We start from the raw sequence: 20481 nt of genomic DNA on the forward strand, positions 1-20481 counted from the left end.
CTGTCCTCTGTAGGAACCACGAAACCCCCCTCTCTGGTACTGAGACTGGTAAGTGGGTTTTGTTTGGGAGGTGGATGGTTCTGAGGGTTGCTGTCTTAACCCTCCCCTAAATTGTGGTTTCCTAAATGTTCCCCTGTATTGAGAGGAGTAGAGCGCGCCCATGGCTTTGGCAGTGTCCGTGTCCTTTTTAATTTTTTCTATTGCGGTATCCACTTCCGGGCCGAATAGTTGATGTTGATTAAACGGCATATTCAATACAGCCTGCTGTATCTCTGGCTTAAACCCAGAACTTCGCAGCCATGCATGCCGTCTAATCGTTACTGCTGTATTTACAGTCCGTGCCGCTGTATCAGCAGAGTCTAGTGTAGAGCGGATCTGGTTGTTTGATATGGCCTGTCCTCCTTCAATCACTTGCTGGGCACGTTTTTGATGCTCTTTGGGTAGGTGCTGGATGATGTCTTGCATCTCGTCCCAGTGTGCTCAGTCGTAGCGGGCACGGAGGGCTTGTGAGTTGGCAATTCGCCACTGATTGGCTGCTTGCGATGCCACTCTTTTCCCTGCCGCGTCAAATTTACGACTTTCCTTATCAGGGGGTGGCACATCCCCTGATGACTGCGAATTAGCCCGTTTTCTTGCAGCCCCCACAACCACTGGGTCCAGAGGGAGCTGTTGTGTAATAAACACAGGGTCTGACGGGGCGGTTTATATTACTTCTCGACCCTTGGCGTGATGGCTCTCCCTTTTACTGGTTCTTGGAAAACCTGCTGTGCATGTTTAAGCATGCCTGGTAACATTGGCAGGCTTTGGTACGATGCATGCGTGGATGCCAGAGTGTTGAACAGGAAGTCATCTTCCACCGGTTCCGAGTGCATTGTTACATTGTGAAATGTTGCTGCTCTGGCCAGTACCTGCATGTAGGACGTACTGTCCTCTGGCGGCGAAGGTTTTGTTGGATAACACTCTGGACTGTTGTCCGAAACTGGTAGGTCATATAGATCCCAGGGGTCCGCATCGTCCTGAGTCATCCCAGTATGTGTGGGTGACTGTACAATTGCTGTACCCACTGGTGACAACTGTGGTGATTGAAGTGGGGACGTTTGTGGTGAGAATTGTGGGGGTGGTGACCTTTCTCTAACCACTTTGGCTTTTGGTTGCATCTCAAATCTCGTGAAAAGCCAGTTTTCTTTTGGACGGGAGCGGAGGGATGGTTTCTATCTTCCCTGTGTCTTTCTGGATTTCTAGCCTTTGCTGAGTTTGGTCATGCTCTTCTAAATCCAGTTCCTGCTCGAATCTGTGCTTTTCTTTGAGCTGTAGAGAGAGCCCCTGCTCTTCCGTGTAGGACGTCTTTTTCGGCTCAGAAGCCATTTTTTTCAGTACCGAAACCCCGATGGAGATTGTCGGTCTCGGTTCCGAGTGGCTTTTTCGAGGTTTACTCGACCACTCGATGCAGACTCTTTTCGCTGCCGGTTTCTCGACCGAGTCAGAAGTCTTCGGCACTATTTTGGCCTTTTTCTGTGCCGATGTAACTTGGTCACCGTCTTTTCTGTGGGTCGAGCCATGGCCTTCCAGCAGTGGCGTCCCCGAGGCCTTTTGTTTCTTGACCTGACCTTGGGTGTGGGACGGGACAGGTGTACTCACTTTTTGCGCCGCCGTCAGTAGTCGATCCCCGTCGGATTCATCCGAGTCCGAACCCTGGATGGATATTCGCATCTCTTCTTCTTCGGCGTCGAGATGTTGTGTCTGCTTCAACGCCATCTGTAACCGTCTTGCGCGTCGATCTCTTAAAGTCTTCTTGGATCGAAACGCTCTGCAAGCCTCACAAGTATCCTCTCTGTGTTCGGGCGATAAACACAGGTTACAGACCCGATGCTGGTCTGTGTAAAGATACTTGGCGTGGCACTTCGGACAGAAACGGAAGGAGGTCTGGACCATTAGTCTTCGACGACGGGTGTGGTCGGGCCGTCCAGGTCTTGGTTCAGTTCGGAAGCCCCGAAGGGCCGCTGAAGCGGTCTTGTTGTCGGTGACGATGTGATGATACTAAACCGGTCCCGAACGCAAACAATACTGACGAATTTCGATGATTTTCTAAGTTTGCCCGATTCGAATTACGGAGCGAAGAGGAAAACGTCCGAACCCGATGGCGGAAAGAAAACAATCTAAGATGGAGTCAACGCCCATGCGCAATGGAGCCGAAAGGGAGGAGTCACTATGTCCTGTGACTCGAAAAGACTTCTTCGAAGAAAAACAACTTGTAACACTCTGAGCCCAACACTAGATGGCAGGAACAGTGCACAGCATGTGTATCTGCAGCTACACATGCCATTGAACATATATATACACAAAATGTTTTTGTGTGAACAAGAGAAAAGTCAAATCAAATTATATTAGTATTTATGAATTTTGTTCTCCTGTTTATATAAGTGTATTAGATGATAGAGATGTGTACTTGTGTTTCAGTATGTAACGGGAGAAGGTAAGAAATGTGTTTTTAGGTGTTATTGGGTATAGTGAGGGAGGTGGTGTGGTGTTTACCTTCCAATCTGGTTCTGGAACCCTGGGGATAGAATGTGATGAAGCTCACTTGGCAGTTGGAGACTCAAGTGGTGGCTGGGGTTTTTCATCATTACGTGCATACTTGAAATAAACCTTGAAGATTGGTTCCATTTACTCTGGTCTCATTCATGGATACCACAACCTGGCGTAGGGCAGCGCTGCTATTCTTTGTTCTGCACTGCCCTACGCCAATGTGAAGGGCAGTAATCCACCACATTTTTACAATACGGAGCATTCCTGTCATTTCCCCCCCCCAGTGTTGAGCCACTGTGGGCTGCCTAGCACCAACGCTGGCACTCTGGCACCACGGTGCATGGATGTCTGTGTTGCATGATGGATTCTTTTGGTGCATGAAGGGACACCTTTCAGCACCAAAACAATCCTGAGAGTCATTTTCCTCTGTGTGATGCAGAATGCAGCACACTTTAAAAGAAGAAAAACAAGGCAAAATAAAACTATTTCTCCTTGTTATGTCTGCTCTTGGGAAGCATAATGTTTTTGCACTGCCCCATGTTCATGTGTGCTAGACCTGCAACCTTAGGGTGGTCACTCATAACTTTTAGCCTGCCTCCCTCCACTTTTTGAACTCTGGTTTTAGGACTCTGCGCACTTTACCACTGCTACCCAGTGCAAAGTGCATATGCTCTCTCCCTTCAAACGTGGTAACATTGGTTCAAACCCAATTGGCTTATTTAATCTACTTATAAGTCCCCAGTAAAGTCCACTACATGTGCCAGGGCCTGTAGATGAAATGCTACTAGTGAGCCTGCAGCACTGATTGTGCCACCCACATAATGAGTCCCATAACCCTGCCTCAGGCCTGCCATTGCAAGGCCTGTGTGTGCAGTTACACTGCCACTTCGACTTGAATTTTAAAAGTACTTGCCAAGCCTTAAATTCCCCTTTTTTAAAATATATAAGTCACCCTTAAGGAATGCCCTAGGTAACCCATAGGGCAGGGTGCTGTGTAGCCAAAAGGCAGGACATGTACCTGTGTAGTTTACATGTCCTGGCAGTGTAAAACTCCTAAATTTGTTTTTGCACTACTGTGAGGCCTGCTCCTTTCATAGGCTAACATTAGGGCTACCCTCATATTGTTTGAGTGGTAACTTCTGGTCTAAAAGGGGTAGGAAGGTCATATTTAGTATGGCCAGAATGGTAATACAAAATCCTGCTGACTGGTGAAGTTGGATTTAATATTACTATTTTTTTTTAAATGCCACTTTTAGAAAGTGGGAATTTCTCTGCATTTAAATCCTTCTGTGCCTTACAATCCACGTCTGGCTAGGTTCAGTGACAACTCCCTTGTGCATTCACTCAGACACACCCCAAACACAGGGTACTCAGCCTCACTTGCATACATCTGCATTATGAATGGGTCTTCTTGGGCTGGGAGGGTGGAGGGCCTGACACTTGCATGTCAAAGGACAGTAGCCTGCCCTCACACAAAGGACTGTCACACCCCCTACCGGGACCCTGGCAGACAGGATTGAACTGAAAGGGAACCTTGTGCACTTCTAAGCCACTCTTTGAAGTCTCCCCCACTTCAAAGGCACATCTGGGTATTTAAACAGGGCCTCTGACCCTACCAACTCAGACATTTCCTGGAGAAGAGAACTTGAACCAGAACCTGCATCCTGCCAAGAAGACCTGACTGGCTGCTCAAAGGACTCACCTGTCTGATTTCTGTGAAGGACTGCTGCCTTGCTGTTGCCCTGCTGCCTTGCTGCCTTGCTGCTCTCTGGCTGTGGTGAAGAAGTGCTCTCCAAGGGGTTTGACAGAGTTTTCCTCCTGTTTCCTGAAGTCTCAGGACCAAAAAGACTTTATCTCTACAAGAAGGACTCCTTGTGCGGCAAAATTCAATGCACAGCCTGCCCGAAACTATGCACAGCCTTCACCGCACGCCGAACCGGAATGACGAAGCCAGACTTCGCAAGGAGAAGATCGACAGTGCCAGCGTAACAACCCAAAATTCGACGCATGACCCTACCAGATCGACACAGCCGAGCCACAACGACGCAGCCCAACTTCCAGGGGAAGCGGTAGAAAATTCGACGCAACGCCCACCGGATAGACGCTGCTCCTGTGACTTCATCCTGCCAGCCCGAAAAGTATCCACGACCGAGTGCTGGAAATTGACGCACAGCCATCCCAGCGTGAAAACTAAACAACGCATCGTCGTGCCCAGCCTATGAAATCGACGCACACCCCTTTGTTTCCACGCATCTCCTCCTCTGCGGTTCTTTGCCGGGATTTTGCACGCAAACCAGGTACTTTGTGCTTGAAAGAGACTTTGTTTGCTTTTAAAAGACTTAAGACACTTTCTATCACTTTTACTGTGAGATCTCAACATATACTTATTGCATTTTAATCGTTTTGATCTGCATTTATCCAGATAAATATTATATGTTTTTCTAAACATGGTGTGGTGTATTTTTGTGGTTCTACATGGTGTTATTGTATGATTTATTGCACAAATATTTTACACATTGCCTTCTAAGTTAAGCCTGACTGCTCACTGCCAAGCTACCAGAGGGTGGGCACAGGATAATCTGAATTGTGTGTGACTTACCCTGACTAGAGTGAGGGTCCTTGCTTGGACAGGGGGTAACCTGACTGCCAACCAAAGACCCCATTTCTAACAATGTGCTTAAGTAAATCTTGACAACAGTCAATCCATGTGTGTTGTATGGCAAAACCCACCGCAATGGCCATAAACAGCTCCCTGGTGCACAGTAAGGCAACGCTGCGACTTGCGCTGCTTTGTTCTACTCCCTCTTATGAGGCCGTTCAAAGCCACGCAAAGTGGATGTGTATCGCTGAGCTTTATATTTATACCCCCTTGTATTATTCATGTTTCAATGTGTGCTGCACTCTGTAGCACACACATAATGGCTCACAGGATGCTTTGTCACGGCATATGCCCATCCCTGTGTCAAAATAAATGCAGCATGCAACACAGATAACCCTGAATCATGTTGCAAGGGTGCCTAACTTAGGGCAAAGCTGCTAAAAAGGTGCAAACGCATGGTGAAATAAAAGTACTGTGCCATATGCTATCTAAATGGCACATTCCTGCAGTTTCACTTTGAGGCGCCAGTGCAGCAATGTGCCATGGTAATATGTACTCTGACATGAGGCTGCCCACCATACCTATATGCATTACATGCCTGAGCCATGCTTCAGCCATGCCATGATGGATTCATCTGAACTACAAAGTCCAGTCAGTTCTGGGATGCAAGCTTACCAGCTGTGTTCAATGTCGTTGCCATAATCTGATAATGGACACTAATCTGTTATGTAAATCTGGGTTAGCATAGTTTATAAAAAGGACCTGTAAGCAGAGCACTGCTTAGGATGCTTATTTCCAATTCATGTTTTCCCAGGGGGAATCAACCATTCACAAGTGGAGAGGTGGACACATTCCATGACCAATGCCACTGGTAAGTTTCGTGAGCACATGCATGTTGAATGTTTACGTCCGTGTGTGAGATTTAAACATACATGTGATGTGGTGATGTGGTGTGATATGGAATGATTACCTACTACTAATTTGCTGTCAGAGCGTGAAACAACGGACCTTGACCACATATGAATTAGGAATGAACAAGGAAGCTTCCCATTGTGAATCTAGGGTGTATGTAGGCAGGAGCACATGACGTGAGCATGCAAACATCTGGATAATGTATGCACATCTATAGTCATGTGGCTGTGAGGAAAATTAGTTACCTGTAACTGTAGTTCTCCAGTATTGGAATCTTTCATAGATTCACATGCTTGAATCATTCCCCGTCGTCGAGATGGGAGCCCCCGGTACAAATTACACAAGTAGTGTTGAAATATATTAAGAAAAGGGCCCTAGGCCTCTTCAATTTAACAGTCTATCAGAGTAATTTGAGGAAAAGGACCAAACTTGAGCATCCACCAATCAGATGACATCACCCTCTAGAATCCTCCTGAGAGAAGTTCCAGCACCTGAGATTTTCCAAGCACAAGTGCGTTAAAGAGAGGGAGAGCGAGAGAGAGAGGGGAAACCCCCGCGAACAGCACTGCTGAGGACGAAACTGCCCTCGTAGAATGAGCGTGTACTGATGAATTCAGAGGTTTACCTGCTGCTTCATGGCAGAATCAAATGGCTGAGGCGATCCATCTGGATATACTCTGCTTGGAGAGTGGTTGGCCTCGTCTGGGTGCACTGTAAGCTACGAACAATTGATTAGAGCGGCGAAAGGACTTAGGGCCAGATGTAGCAAAGTTTTGCGAGTCGCAAATGGCCCGAATCGCTATTTGCGACTGTGCAAAATCGGAAATGGGATGCAAAAATCCCATTTCCGACTCGCAAAAAGCGATGCGAGCCGTTAGCGACTCGCAAAGATTGCAACCCCATTTTGCGACCCGCAAATAGGAAGTCGCAATTTGCGAGTCTCAAACCATATGCAATTGCAACTCGCAAATTGCGACTAGTCGCAAAAAGCCCAGTTTGCATGTCCCATTTACCACCAACTCAGAGCAGGTGGTAACCATTACCAAAGTATAAAAGGAGACCCAGAAGGCATCTGTGTTACTCAAGATGGCGGAGATATACCTGATAGCAGTGAGGAGGAGAGTCCACACAGCCCAGCAGAAGAGGAGGAGGAGCCAGAGACAGGAGAAGATTTACAGAACAAGGCAGACACTCTTCCAGCAAACTGAGGAAGAGATATACGACAAATATCGCCTTTGCAGCGCAGCCATACTAGAATTAATTGAATTACTAAAACCACAGCTAGAACGCCAGACGCTGCGCGGCTGCGCCATCCCTACGCATGTGCAAGTGCTATGCTCACTGCACCTCTTGGCCTCAGGGAGCTATCAGGGGGTCATTGCTGTGGCAGGTGGGGTATCTCAAAGTGCACTGTCAAGGTTCCTCAGGGCATTCCTAGATGCCATACTCACACACACGTCTCACTTCATATACCTACCCACAAATGAAGCAGAAATTAACCGCACCAAGCTGCAAATTTACCGGATTGCCAACTTTCCCCATGTCATAGGGTGTATAGATGGGACACATATTCAAATATGCCCCCCTGCAAACCTGGAACATCTGTTCCGCAACAGAAAGTGTACCCACTCACTCAATATTCAGGTTGTTTGTGACGCCCACTGTAGGAAGTTGGCTCTGTATGTGCTATTTCAAAGTAAGGAATAGCATGCACAGAGTCCAAGGGTTCCCCTTAGAGGTAAAATAGTGGTAAAAAGAGATAATACTAATGCTCTATTTTGTGGTAGTGTGGTCGAGCAGTAGGCTTATCCAAGGAGTAGTGTTAAGCATTTGTTGTACATACACATAGACAATAAATGAGGTACACACACTCAGAGACAAATCCAGCCAATAGGTTTTTATATAGAAAAATATCTTTTCTTAGTTTATTTTAAGAACCACAGGTTCAAATTCTACATGTAATATCTCATTCGAAAGGTATTGCAGGTAAGTACTTTAGGAACTTCAAATCATCAAAATTGCATGTATACTTTTCAAGTTATTCACAAATAGCTGTTTTAAAAGTGGACACTTAGTGCAATTTTCACAGTTCCTAGGGGAGGTAAGTATTTGTTAGGTTAACCAGGTAAGTAAGACACTTACAGGGCTTAGTTCTTGGTCCAAGGTAGCCCACCGTTGGGGGTTCAGAGCAACCCCAAAGTCACCACACCAGCAGCTCAGGGCCGGTCAGGTGCAGAGTTCCAAGTGGTGCCCAAAACACATAGGCTAGAATGGAGAGAAGGGGGTGCCCCGGTTCCGGTCTGCTTGCAGGTAAGTACCCGCGTCTTCGGAGGGCAGACCAGGGGGGTTTTGTAGGGCACCGGGGGGGACACAAGTCCACACAGAAATTTCACCCTCAGCAGCGCGGGGGCGGCCGGGTGCAGTGTAGAAGCAAGCGTCGGGTTTTCAATGTTAGTCTATGAGAGATCTCGGGATCTCTTCAGCGCTGCAGGCAGGCAAGGGGGGGATTCCTCGGGGAAACCTCCACTTGGGCAAGGGAGAGGGACTCCTGGGGGTCACTTCTCCAGTGAAAGTCCGGTCCTTCAGGTCCTGGGGGCTGCGGGTGCAGGGTCTCTCCCAGGCGTCGGGACTTTAGGTTCAAAGAGTCGCGGTCAGGGGAAGCCTCGGGATTCCCTCTGCAGGCGGCGCTGTGGGGGCTCAGGGGGAACAGGTTTTTGTACTCACAGTCTTAGAGTAGTCCTGGGGTCCCTCCTGAGGTGTTGGATCGCCACCAGCCGAGTCGGGGTCGCCGGGTGCAGTGTTGCAAGTCTCACGCTTCTTGCGGGGAGCTTGCAGGGTTCTTTAAAGCTGCTGGAAACAAAGTTGCAGCTTTTCTTGGAGCAGGTCCGCTGTCCTCGGGAGTTTCTTGTCTTTTCGAAGCAGGGGCAGTCCTCAGAGGATGTCGAGGTCGCTGGTCCCTTTGGAAGGCGTCGCTGGAGCAGGATCTTTGGAAGGCAGGAGACAGGCCGGTGAGTTTCTGGAGCCAAGGCAGTTGTCGTCTTCTGGTCTTCCGCTGCAGGGGTTTTCCGCTGGGCAGTCCTTCTTCTTGTAGTTGCAGGAATCTAAAATCTTAGGTTCAGGGAAGCCCTTAAATACTAAATTTAAGGGCGTGTTTAGGTCTGGGGGGGTTAGTAGCCAATGGCTACTAGCCCTGAGGGTGAGTACACTCTCTTTGTGCCTCCTCCCAAGGGGAGGGGGTCACATCCCTAATCCTATTGGGGGAATCCTCCATCTGCAAGATGGAGGATTTCTAAAAGTTAGAGTCACCTCAGCTCAGGACACCTTAGGGGCTGTCCTGACTGGCCAGTGACTCCTCCTTGTTTTTCTCATTATTTTCTCCGGCCTTGCCGCCAAAAGTGGGGCCTGGCCGGAGGGGGCGGGCAACTCCACTTAGCTGGAGTGTCCTGCTGGGTTGGCACAAAGGAGGTGAGCCTTTGAGGCTCACCGCCAGGTGTGACAATTCCTGCCTGGGGGAGGTGTTAGCATCTCCACCCAGTGCAGGCTTTGTTACTGGCCTCAGAGTGACAAAGGCACTCTCCCCATGGGGCCAGCAACATGTCTCGGTTTGTGGCAGGCTGCTAAAACTAGTCAGCCTACACAGATAGTCGGTTAAGTTTCAGGGGGGCACCTCTAAGGTGCCCTCTGTGGTGTATTTTACAATAAAATGTACACTGGCATCAGTGTGCATTTATTGTGCTGAGAAGTTTGATACCAAACTTCCCAGCTTTCAGTGTAGCCATTATGGTGCTGGGGAGTTCGTGTTTGACAGACTCCCAGACCATATACTCTTATGGCTACCCTGCACTTACAATGTCTAAGGTTTTGTTTAGACACTGTAGGGGTACCATGCTCATGCACTGGTACCCTCACCTATGGTATAGTGCACCCTGCCTTAGGGCTGTAAGGCCTGCTAGAGGGGTGTCTTACCTATACTGCATAGGCAGTGAGAGGCTGGCATGGCACCCTGAGGGGAGTGCCATGTCGACTTACTCGTTTTGTTCTCACTAGCACACACAAGCTGGCAAGCAGTGTGTCTGTGCTGAGTGAGAGGTCTCCAGGGTGGCATAAGACATGCTGCAGCCCTTAGAGACCTTCCTTGGCATCAGGGCCCTTGGTACTAGAAGTACCAGTTACAAGGGACTTATCTGGATGCCAGGGTCTGCCAATTGTGGATACAAAAGTACAGGTTAGGGAAAGAACACTGGTGCTGGGGCCTGGTTAGCAGGCCTCAGCACACTTTCAATTGTAAACATAGCATCAGCAAAGGCAAAAAGTCAGGGGGCAACCATGCCAAGGAGGCATTTCCTTACACCCACTATGTCATCACCGACATTGTAGCGAAATTTCCAGGCAGTACCCATGACTCCTAAATTTTTAGGCACAGTGGGATACACCAACGCCTGGAACGTGGGGAGTTTGGAGATGGATACCTCCTAGGTAGAGCTGCATACACCTCGTAGACATACACACAGGTCACTGTGCACACCAACCAGGACTTTCTAACAGTGTAATGTTTGTTCCCAACAGGTGACAGTGCATATGCTCTACGGCCATGGATTATGACTCCATACTTAACACCCAGCAATGATTCCGAGAGGCGATACAACAGTGCACATAAGAGGACCAGGAACATAATAGAACGCACCTTCGGATTGCTGAAAGCAAGGTTCAGATGCCTCCACCGCAGTGGAGGTGCCCTCCAGTATACCCCCACTACAGCATTCAAAATTGTTGTCGCATGCGCCATCCTGCACAATATTGCCACCCGACGTGGGCTACCTCTCACCCCTGCAGACCCTGATTCAGAGGATGATGAGCAGGAGCAACCACATCGCCATCATGGGGATCGGAGTATAGCAAATCAAGGCAGACTGAGACGGGAACACATCGCAACCCAATACTTTGGAAGGTACGTGTCAACTTCAGCCATACTCACCTATTGACCAAACACTCCATTTGTTAAGTGGAACGAAAAAAAATATTTAATATGTGCAGAAATTCAACTATTTACAATTACTAACTGTTCATGAACATCAAAAAGCAAACCATGCATGGGGCACATTTGTGTCATGTGCCCCTACATCAGGGACAGGGTCCAGTCTATGTCCTACGGCGGCCTCTGCCAGCCTGGCTGGTCCCAGGTTGTTCTGCAGTGCTCTGTCTGGTACTCCCACTCCGAAGCCCCCTAGTGTCAGTGGCAGAGACACTGCTCACTGTAGAGCCCTCTTCGCTGTCCTGGGGTGTGTCCCCTGTGCCCCTGGACAGATGCCGTGCCTCCATTAAATCGATCACATGTGTGATCCGGCCCAGGCCTCTAGCCACATCCCCTGCAAAGTGGCCCATTTCTACTTGGAGTCCAACTGTCCTTCTCGACAGGCCAGTGGTGTTAACTGCCAGTCTGCCAATTGATGTGGCCATCCTGTCAAGCCTCTGTAGCAGCTGACGGTCCCTGCGCCGCCCACCCTCGCCCTGTGACAGTAGTCCTGCCACCAGTTCCCTCATGGACAGGGCTAGGTCCCCAGTGTTTGTGCCAATCACGTCCAATTGGGAATGGAGCTGCTGCATGCTGGCCTCATTGCTCCTCACAAAGCGGTGCAGCACCCCACTAATACGCCCTAATATATTGTTCTGCAGGCGCTGACCACGGAGCAGCTGTGCCTCGGTGTTGGTGGTAGATGGGCGGCCGGACTCAGCCTGCAGCCCTGCTCTCCTGAACCTGCGTCGCCTGCGCAGGGGTGGATGCCCTGTGTGCTCTACTGTGGCACTCCTGCCTCTTGCTGGCGCAGCCTCCTGAACCACTGTTGCAGCAGGTGTTGACATCACAGGGATGGTGTTGGTCGTGCAGGTGGGAGTGGTGGCAGCTCCTGTGCTGTCCTCATGGGGCTGGCTGCTGTGGCTTGTGGTGGTGTCTTGTGGGAGACCTGTGGGACATGGGGAACAGACTGTCAGTGTCTACTATCTGTTGCACACTTCCTAATAAACATTTGCCTCTGAACTGCCTACTTGACTACATTTCCCATAATGCATCATTCTGGTGTTTGCTACCCTGTAATGGCGCTATCTTGGTTGTGCATGCCCCTGTGTACATGGTGGGTGGGGTATGGCATTGATGGGGGTACAGGCATATCACATGGTACTCACCGGTTGATGTAGTGGGCTCAGAGGTGTCCAGATCTCCTATTCCTGTCACTGCCTCCTGCTCCAGGGTCTCCTCCACCCTTTCTTCCAGGGGTGTGGGTGGTGGTACGGATGATGGTCCCCCTCCTGTGCCTCTCATCTCCCTGAGCCTTTCTGCCACCCTCTCCTTGGTCTGGGAGCGGAGGTCATACCACCGTTTTTTGATCTCTTCCACACTCCTGTGGCCCACCCCCAGGGAGTTCACTTTTTCTTGGATCTCCAGCCAGAGTTGTTTTTTGGTTGCTTTTGGCACATTGAGGGCTGCCTTTCCAAAGAGATCATCATAGTGCTGACAGCATTCTTCTGTCAGCACCTCCAGCTCCTTCTCAGAAAATTTGAGTTTTCTTTTTCTTGGTGTTTCAGCCATTGTAGCTGCTGTTCCTCCTGTTGGCTGTGCAGCAGTTTAAAATGGGTGTGGTCCTCCCTCCTCCCAGGTGTATTAGTAAACTTCCTGGCTGTGATGTCATCATCATGTGCCAGGAAGTGTTTCCAGAGTGTTCTGGAGTGGTTTCTGGAGTGTTCTGCAGCACCTGCAATCAATTTACATGGTACTCGCAATTTGCGACACCCACTTGCAAATTGCGAGTTCGTTTTTTGCGTGGTCGCAAACAGCGACCTCGCAGACAGCGGATTCGCTATCTGCGTTGCGACTCCGGGTGCGAGTCGCAAATTGTACATGGACATTGTACCTGCATTCCTATTAGCGACACGCAATTTGCGAGTCGCACATACTCGCAAATTGCGAGTCGCTAATTTTTTTGTACCTACATCTGGCCCTTTGTTCTGTCCAGGTAGAATTGAACACATCTCTTAACGTCTAAGGAGTGTAATGCTCTTTCCGCAGGAGTAGAAGGATGTGGAAAAAAGCTTTTGAAAACTAAGGGCTCGTTGATGGGCCTGCACCTTACTGACACGTCTGGCTGATGTAAGAGCCACCAGTAAAGCAACCTTCAAAGAAAGGAATTTCAGTGAGGCACGATGAATCGGTTCAACGGATGCTTCATCAACTGTGCTAAAACAATATTAAGGTTCCACGAGGGAGGAGGAGGTCTGAATGGAGGAAAGACCCTGAAAAGTCCTTTCAAAAACCGTTTGATTAAACAAGAGGAATACAGCGCGGGTGAAGAGTCTGAGCGCCTGTATGATGCTTTGGCCGCCAGATATACCTTTATGGAGGAATGTGCCAGGCCTGCTTGCGCTAAGTGCAATAAATACGGCAATATTTGTTCTGGCGATGAGGATAGTGGGTCAATTTGCCACTGATGACACCACACACAAAATCGTTTTCATTTGCAAGAGTAAGCCTTATAAGTGCTATCCGCTCTACCTCTGGACAAAATGTCCCTACATTCCTGTGGGATATTCAGATGTGCAAACTCCCTTTGCCCAGGAGCCATGCTGACAATCGCATCGGGTGGCATACTTGTCCTTTGTTCATTGTTAGTAATTGTGGAGACTGTTTCAGTGGAATGTGAGGCTTCATTGATAGAAGAAGAAGCTCTGCAAACCAGTGTTGACGAGGCCAGTACGAGCGATCAATATTAGGGTGCACAGCTCTGCCTTCATCTTTGTGAGGACTCTTGGGATCAATGGAATTAGAGGAAAGGTGTAAGCAAAGATGTCTGACTAAACTATGGAAAACGCATTCCCCCAAGATCCCTTTTGGTGATGCCAGCTTGCGAAGTACTGGCATTTGGCGTTCCAATTGTTGGCAAACAGTTCTATTGTCGGCGTTCCCCACTGGGAAAAGATGTAGTCCACTGTGGACTGGTCCAGCTCCCACTCGTGGCAGCTCGATCTTTGCCTGGTGAGCGAGTCCGCTATCTTGTTCTCTATCCCCGGCAAATGCACAGCTGTGAGTGTGATGCCTTGCTGCGAGGCCCAATTCCAAATTCTTTGGGCTTCCTTGGAGAGGGTGAGAGATCTCGTTCCTCCTTGTTTGTTGAGGTAATGCATCGTAGTGGTGTTGTCTGATCCTGCTTTTTTCGGGAGAAAAGCCTGCAAAGCGAGATGAACTGCTCTGAGCTCTAGCAGATTGATGTGCATCACTCTCAACTCTAGTGGCCACTTGCCACTTACTTGAAGATCCTGCAACACGGCTCCCCAGCCCTCCAGAGATGCGCCCGTAGTGATGGTCCACGGAGCTGGACAATGTAAAAAGGAAAGGCCGATAGACAGATGATCCTTTTGAGACCACCATGTCAGGGCTTTGGCTATTGCTAGGGTTATGTTTATTCGATCTTCGAAGCTTCCCGAAACCTGGAGCCATTGACAGTTGAGTTGCTCCTGTAACGGACGCATTTTTAGTCTGCAGAGAGGAACCAGAGGTATGCATGATGACATCATGCCCAACAGGGATTTAAACAGGCGGACAGAAACTAGTGTCAGTAACGTTTGTTGTCTCTGTACTGTGGGACACGCCATGGTGGATTGCGATGTTTAGTTCCCATAGGTCGAGGATCGGCCTCCAATCTTTCCACTTCTTACGAATTAGAAAGAACCTGGAATAAAACCCTCTTCCTCGCTGTGACAGAGGTACCTTCTCTATAGTTCCTTTGAGGAGCATCTTGCTGATCTCCCTCTTGAGTTGTTCAGGGTACCTTGAAGGAGTCCTGCGAGGAGGAATGGAGGGAGGGAGTTGGATAAATTCCAGAGTGTGGCCCTGTTTTACTAATTGGAGGACCCACTTGTCTGATGTGATGACTTGCCATTGCTTGAGGAAGAGGGATATCCTTCCGCCTAGAACCAGAGGAGGAGAGTTGGGTGTAGCCGGCGCCTCGGATGTATCAGGCTCTATGAGCCGAGTCTTTAGCAGGGCGAGTTGAGTGTCCCCTATTGCCAGATCTACCATAAGCTGCTTGCGGTGGCTGCCTTTGTAGGTAATATTAACAGAACTGTTGAGAAGAGGAAGGATAGGTTGAATATCTATACTGCTGATATCCTCCTCTATGTGGAGGTTGTTCATGTCCTCTAGCTCGAAAGGAAGGCTTTCGAAACTGGAGAGTCCCTAATGATCTTGCCTTATCAGTGTCAGATTTGATAGGTTGTAAAGCCTCGTCAATATGTTTACCGAATAATGCCTGGCCATCGAAAGGTAGGTCTAAGATCTTATTCTTTACCTCAGGCCGGAATGATGTAGCCTTTAGCCAACCTTGTCTAAGTACAGCCACACCTGCGACCTGGCGAAATGCCGTTGTGGCTATGTCAATTGCACAGTCTACGAGTTCCGCTGACGTGCGCTGACCTTCTTGCAACGTCATCTTTGCCTCTGATCTTCTGTCCTCCGGCAACTGGTCAATATGTGGGGCAATGTCTGCCCATAGCTGCCTGTCGAACCTGGCTAACACCGCTAGTGAGTTAGCAGCTCTTATCACTAGGCTAGCCATCGAGGAGAACCTCTTCCCAATGTTGTCCAGCCATCTACCTTCTTTGTCTGGGGGTGCAGAAATCGGAGCAGACGGATTCTAGGACTTCCTCTGTGCCGCCTGAGCCACCACTGAGTCTGGATGAGGATGACCAATTAGACATGCTGGTGCATCGTCTGGTGCCTTGTATTTTTTGTCCAAACGAGGCAGCACTGCTGTGACAGTAGCAGGATTGTGCATCACTTTTAGGCCTTTTTCCTATAAGTAGCTGACCAGCGGAATAGAGCGCACAGTTTTTTTAAACGGCTCTTTAAAAATAATAAAGAAAACAATTGGTCTGTTTTGACGGCATTGGCAAAGCTCTTTCCAGGAGATTATGAAATCTTCTGATGTCGTTTGGAGGGGACTCAACCTTTGATTGGGAAGGAGGAGGAGCAGGAATAATGTATTCATCCCACTCGGAATGAGTGTCAAGGAGCTCCCCTTCTTCATGATCGCCTTCTGACATGTCAGTGTCCTGAGGTAAAGTCATATCCGGCGTAGCCACATTTGTTAGAGGTAAAGAAGCCGGTCTTTGACGTGGAGTGGTAACGCCGGAGACGGGCGATAGAGGAGGTTGCTCCCCTTGAGGAGGAAAACGCCTGCTGTAATCAGCCAGCATTGATCGGAGGTCAGATAGGAAAGTGGTTGGAATGTACACCCCTTCTTTGATATTGTTGCTCTCCTCCATAAAATTGAGGGTCATAGGTTTCATCAAATTCGTCTTCGTCCTGATATTTGACATTTAATTGAGATGGCCTATGGGCTGTCCCGAATGGTCCCTCGTCGTCCGAGTCTTCATCTCCCTCTAACAAGTGCACTGGAATGAGAGAGGTCACCTTACTAGGTGAGGTGTGCTTTGGGGTAAGTCTTTCATGTGTTTTATGATGTTTTTCCCTCGTCGATGGTGTCGTCGACGGCGCAGACATAGTCTTCGTCGACGGTGGTGTTGTCGATGACGAACGCATGGAGATTTTGATCTATGACAGCCTTACCGGAGAGTCAACCGTTGACAAGGGTAAAGCTGATACCGTCATAACCGCCGTTGGCGATGATGAGGTGTAGACGTTCGTCGACAATGAGGTCGTCGATGCCACTCTCACTGACGGTGGGGCACTCGTCGTCGACGATGTTGGCGTCAGAACTGTTATCGATGGCGGAAGGGTGCAAGTTGTCATTGGTGGTGAAAAAGCACTTACCAACGGGCTCGTCGACGATGAGTCTGTCATCGACTGTGCTTTTTTTTGTAGAAGTAGAGAAAGGCCTCTTGAAAGGCACAGATGGAGGTACAAAGGATGACTTTTTATGCCTCTCATAACTGCTGGCATGACCACTCTCCCCTTTCATGGAAGATTTTTGAGGTGAAGTAGATGGGCTGCGGCCATTGTAAGACCCTGAGGCAGTCTTTTTGTGGGCTTTTCTCGATTGTTGGGAGGGAGATCTTGTGTCTGATCTCGCCCTTTTTGATGACTTTTTAAATATTGAAGAGTCATCACTAGCAGAGTCAGAGACTGGATTCTCTCTGTATTTACGTTTTTGCAGCCAAATCAATAATCTGCCTTCTCTAGCCTTAAGAGTCTTAGAGGAAAAGGTACGACAAACCTTACAGTCCTTGGCAGAATGGTCTGGATAGAGGCAGTATATACAATCCTGATGAGGGTCTTCAGAATGTAGTCTCTTCTTACCACAATATTTGCAATTTCTGAATAAACCCTTCTTCTCCCTGTCAGACATGTTGAAGGTGTTATTCCAATCAGATCAAAGAAGTTTTTTCGCAGAGAACAATATGTTCAAGCTAATCCAAAAGGTGTGAATAAAGAGCAGTGCTCGGAGGAGACTCCCTAGCATGACGACATGAGGTAGAAAATCTGAGGTGCTGGAGCTTCTCTCAGGAGGATTCTAGAGGGTGGTGTTGTCTGATTGGTGATGCTCAAGTTTGGTCCTTTTCCTAAAATGACTGATAGACTGTTAAATTGAAGAGGCCTTAATATATTTCAACACTACTTGTGTAATTTGTACCAGGGGCTCCCATCTCAACAACAGGGAATGATTCAAGCATGTCTATGAAAGTTCCAATACTGGAGTAACTGTATTATTAAGTTTGACTTAAAAAGTAGCACAGTTAAATGTGTGTTGCTAACCATGGGTAGATAGTGGCCAGCTGCTTATACTGAAAATAGTTTTGGACAGAGGTACAGAAGATGTGCAATATGTTCACACAGACATTATGCATGCACAGGTAGCTATGATGGAATCTGAGGCACAGAGCGTGTCAATATGCCACATGTTTTGCATTAACATGCACCATACATAGCCCTTACATGGCAGATAGTTTAGACCTCCCAAGTTAAACACATATCTGTTGGACCCATAGGGTGTGAAACCATACCAGCTGTCTTAGTCCTCATTTTGCACTCAAAACATACCTGTCACTGTAACAGTATCCCAGAGAAAAACATATTATACAATGTATTAATGGGCGACATCAGGGTAGCCATACAAAAACAAAAAACAAAACAGGACTGTCATGCATTTGTCTGTGAATTGGAAATGTTAAAAGATCCTTGACAAACAGATGACATGTCCCCATGTGTGACTGTTCATGTGCGAGTTTATTGTGTGGATACCAAGAAGGAGATGTACTTGGCATACTGTGAGGTATGGTTGTTGTGATGCAGCCTCAGGGGTACTTGAGCCTCACTCAGTCATGGTGCAAAGGCATCTACATTATATGCAACAAAGTACTGTCTTGGATGTGTGCTCCGGCATGCATACAAACACTCCCGAGAAGCATTGTATGAATCATGATGTCTTCAGCCAAATGCAGGCTTGAGGTGATGTGCGCTTTGAGACATGTGGAAATATGAATAAGCATGTTACTGGCTACAAGGGCCAGCCACAGACATGCCGCATTTCCTAACAGTTGCTTGTGGCTACACAAATGAAATCATGTTTTGAAAGAGATAACTGACATATGCATATCTCTGTATGGGCTACCTGACACTGACTAAGTTAAATGAGGTATGCATGGTGGCTTTTGTGACTCAACATAGGAATGCAGCAGAGGCACACTACATGGATTGTATCACCTTATCCACTTTCACGTGTGTATGTTAAATATGCATACATACATTTGCATACTGTAAACACTCAACCCAATTTACTAACTCAGGACAGACTCAAAACCATGTGTCCTATATGAAATATGTACATCATTATGAGTGCGAATTATGGTTATGTTTGATTGGTTTAAATACATATTGAGCATATTTACATACAGGAAACCTATACAGATGGCAGCAGACACTAGTTTCTCTGATCTATTAGGAGATGCCCATGCAGGGTCAGTATCTTATGCACATTTCCTTTAAAAGGAATTAAGTTCCTCTGGTCATGCGCACATGTATGCATCATAAAGTAAACCATTTTACTATACATCCTGTACACGTGCTGCTTTGGCTAACAGTTTTAAAATTACCACCTTAGTTAACATGTCTGCAGACACATGCAAGACCTTTGGAATGTGGACAGACAGGTACCACCATATCCAAAAAGTTGCCAAGGTGTACAAGCAAATGGCACATATGTACAACAGTGCAAAGGCTGGAGGGGCATGGAATATCCAACATTCCCCACATACACCAGCCAGGCCCACAGCTACACTGGCAGTCAGAGCAGGGACAAGTCAGAAACAGAACCACCATTCCTGGAACCAGCAGCAAGCTACAGCACTACCAACCACAAGTGCAAGGAGGCCCAGCCAGAGGAGTGGCGGTTTTCAATTATTCCATTTTGAGGAAACTGAGGAAAATCCGCATCACCTTGGAGGCCCTGTTCCAAGTTTCACAATCGTGTGGTGGGGGCAGGAATTTATTTTCGAGTTAGGTGAGATTTTATGTATATAATTATATATAGAAATAGCTACTGTTTAGTGTAGTTTTAGATATATTTCCAATTTTAGATAGTTTCATAGGCAAGTGTTTTCATAGTTTTCAGTATATTTATTGGGATTTTATTGAGTCGGGGCTAATGTTTAGGATAGCTTTATAAAAGACAAAAATATATGTTTGTTTACCTTAGTATGTGTAGGAAGCTTATGTTTAGGTGTAGCTGTTGTCAGTATTGTGCAAATACATGTGTGTGTGTAAAGGAAGTGGGGGTTGATGTTTAACATGTCTTGTGCTAAATGTATAGGCTAATGTAAGATAGGTTTAGTTAAGGTAAGGTAGCATTTAGATAATAGGAATATGATAAGGTAGGTTAGGTTAGTACTTTAGTGTAGGTTAGGTCAGTACTTTAGTGTAGGTTAGGTAGGTTAAGTATGTTTAAGTAGTGTATAGTAGGTCAGTTTTATTATTTTTATAAGTAGAAAAATTGGATTGATAAATATCTCATAATTTCACAATTTTGTAATCATTTAAGCAGAAGATTGCTCAACATTGCTTAGGATGAGTTGAGTACATGATGTACAGAGTGCCTCAACTGTTTGGAGCTGTGTACATTTGTGTGATGCCTATGGACAAGAGTCAGATTAACTCACATCTGAGTCACCTACAATATTCACCATTCTTTGGGCACTGTGACTGCTCCTCTGTGTGTTGTTAGGTGCAGCCCAACACAGATAGACACTCACTGCTGTACTGCGTTTAGCAGAGGTTCCATGTATAGAATGGACGGTTCTCTCTCTCTCAAGAATATGCATTCCTGGATGTGCTCAGACGCACACTGTTGACAGCCATTCTGGCACTTCCTGCTGTGAACCTGGGGGAACTACTTTCTATTTTAGATTAACATAGGGCTCATCTTACCTCTTCTCCTTGACAT

At 47.5% G+C, this 20481-nt stretch overlaps 1 protein-coding gene across 17 annotated transcripts in view; it reads right to left on the reverse strand.

Moving 5' to 3' along the window:
• The window catches only part of LOC138248918 (zinc finger protein ZFP2-like), a 226632-nt gene that overhangs the window by 78770 nt on the left and 127381 nt on the right, over positions 1 to 20481 (reverse strand). For 2 of the 17 annotated variants that reach the window (XM_069202922.1, XM_069202925.1), the window contains one exon: positions 11038 to 11997. The exons of the other annotated variants lie outside the window; for them this stretch is intronic. In XM_069202922.1, coding sequence (XP_069059023.1) covers positions 11177 to 11997 — 821 coding nt within the window. In that variant the 3' untranslated portion in view covers positions 11038 to 11176. Of the gene's footprint in view, positions 1 to 11037; positions 11998 to 20481 lie in introns of those variants that run through there. 17 annotated transcript variants of the gene reach the window in all.

The sequence above is a fragment of the Pleurodeles waltl genome, chromosome 8 (assembly GCF_031143425.1).
Source record: "Pleurodeles waltl isolate 20211129_DDA chromosome 8, aPleWal1.hap1.20221129, whole genome shotgun sequence".
NCBI lineage: Eukaryota > Metazoa > Chordata > Amphibia > Caudata > Salamandridae > Pleurodeles > Pleurodeles waltl.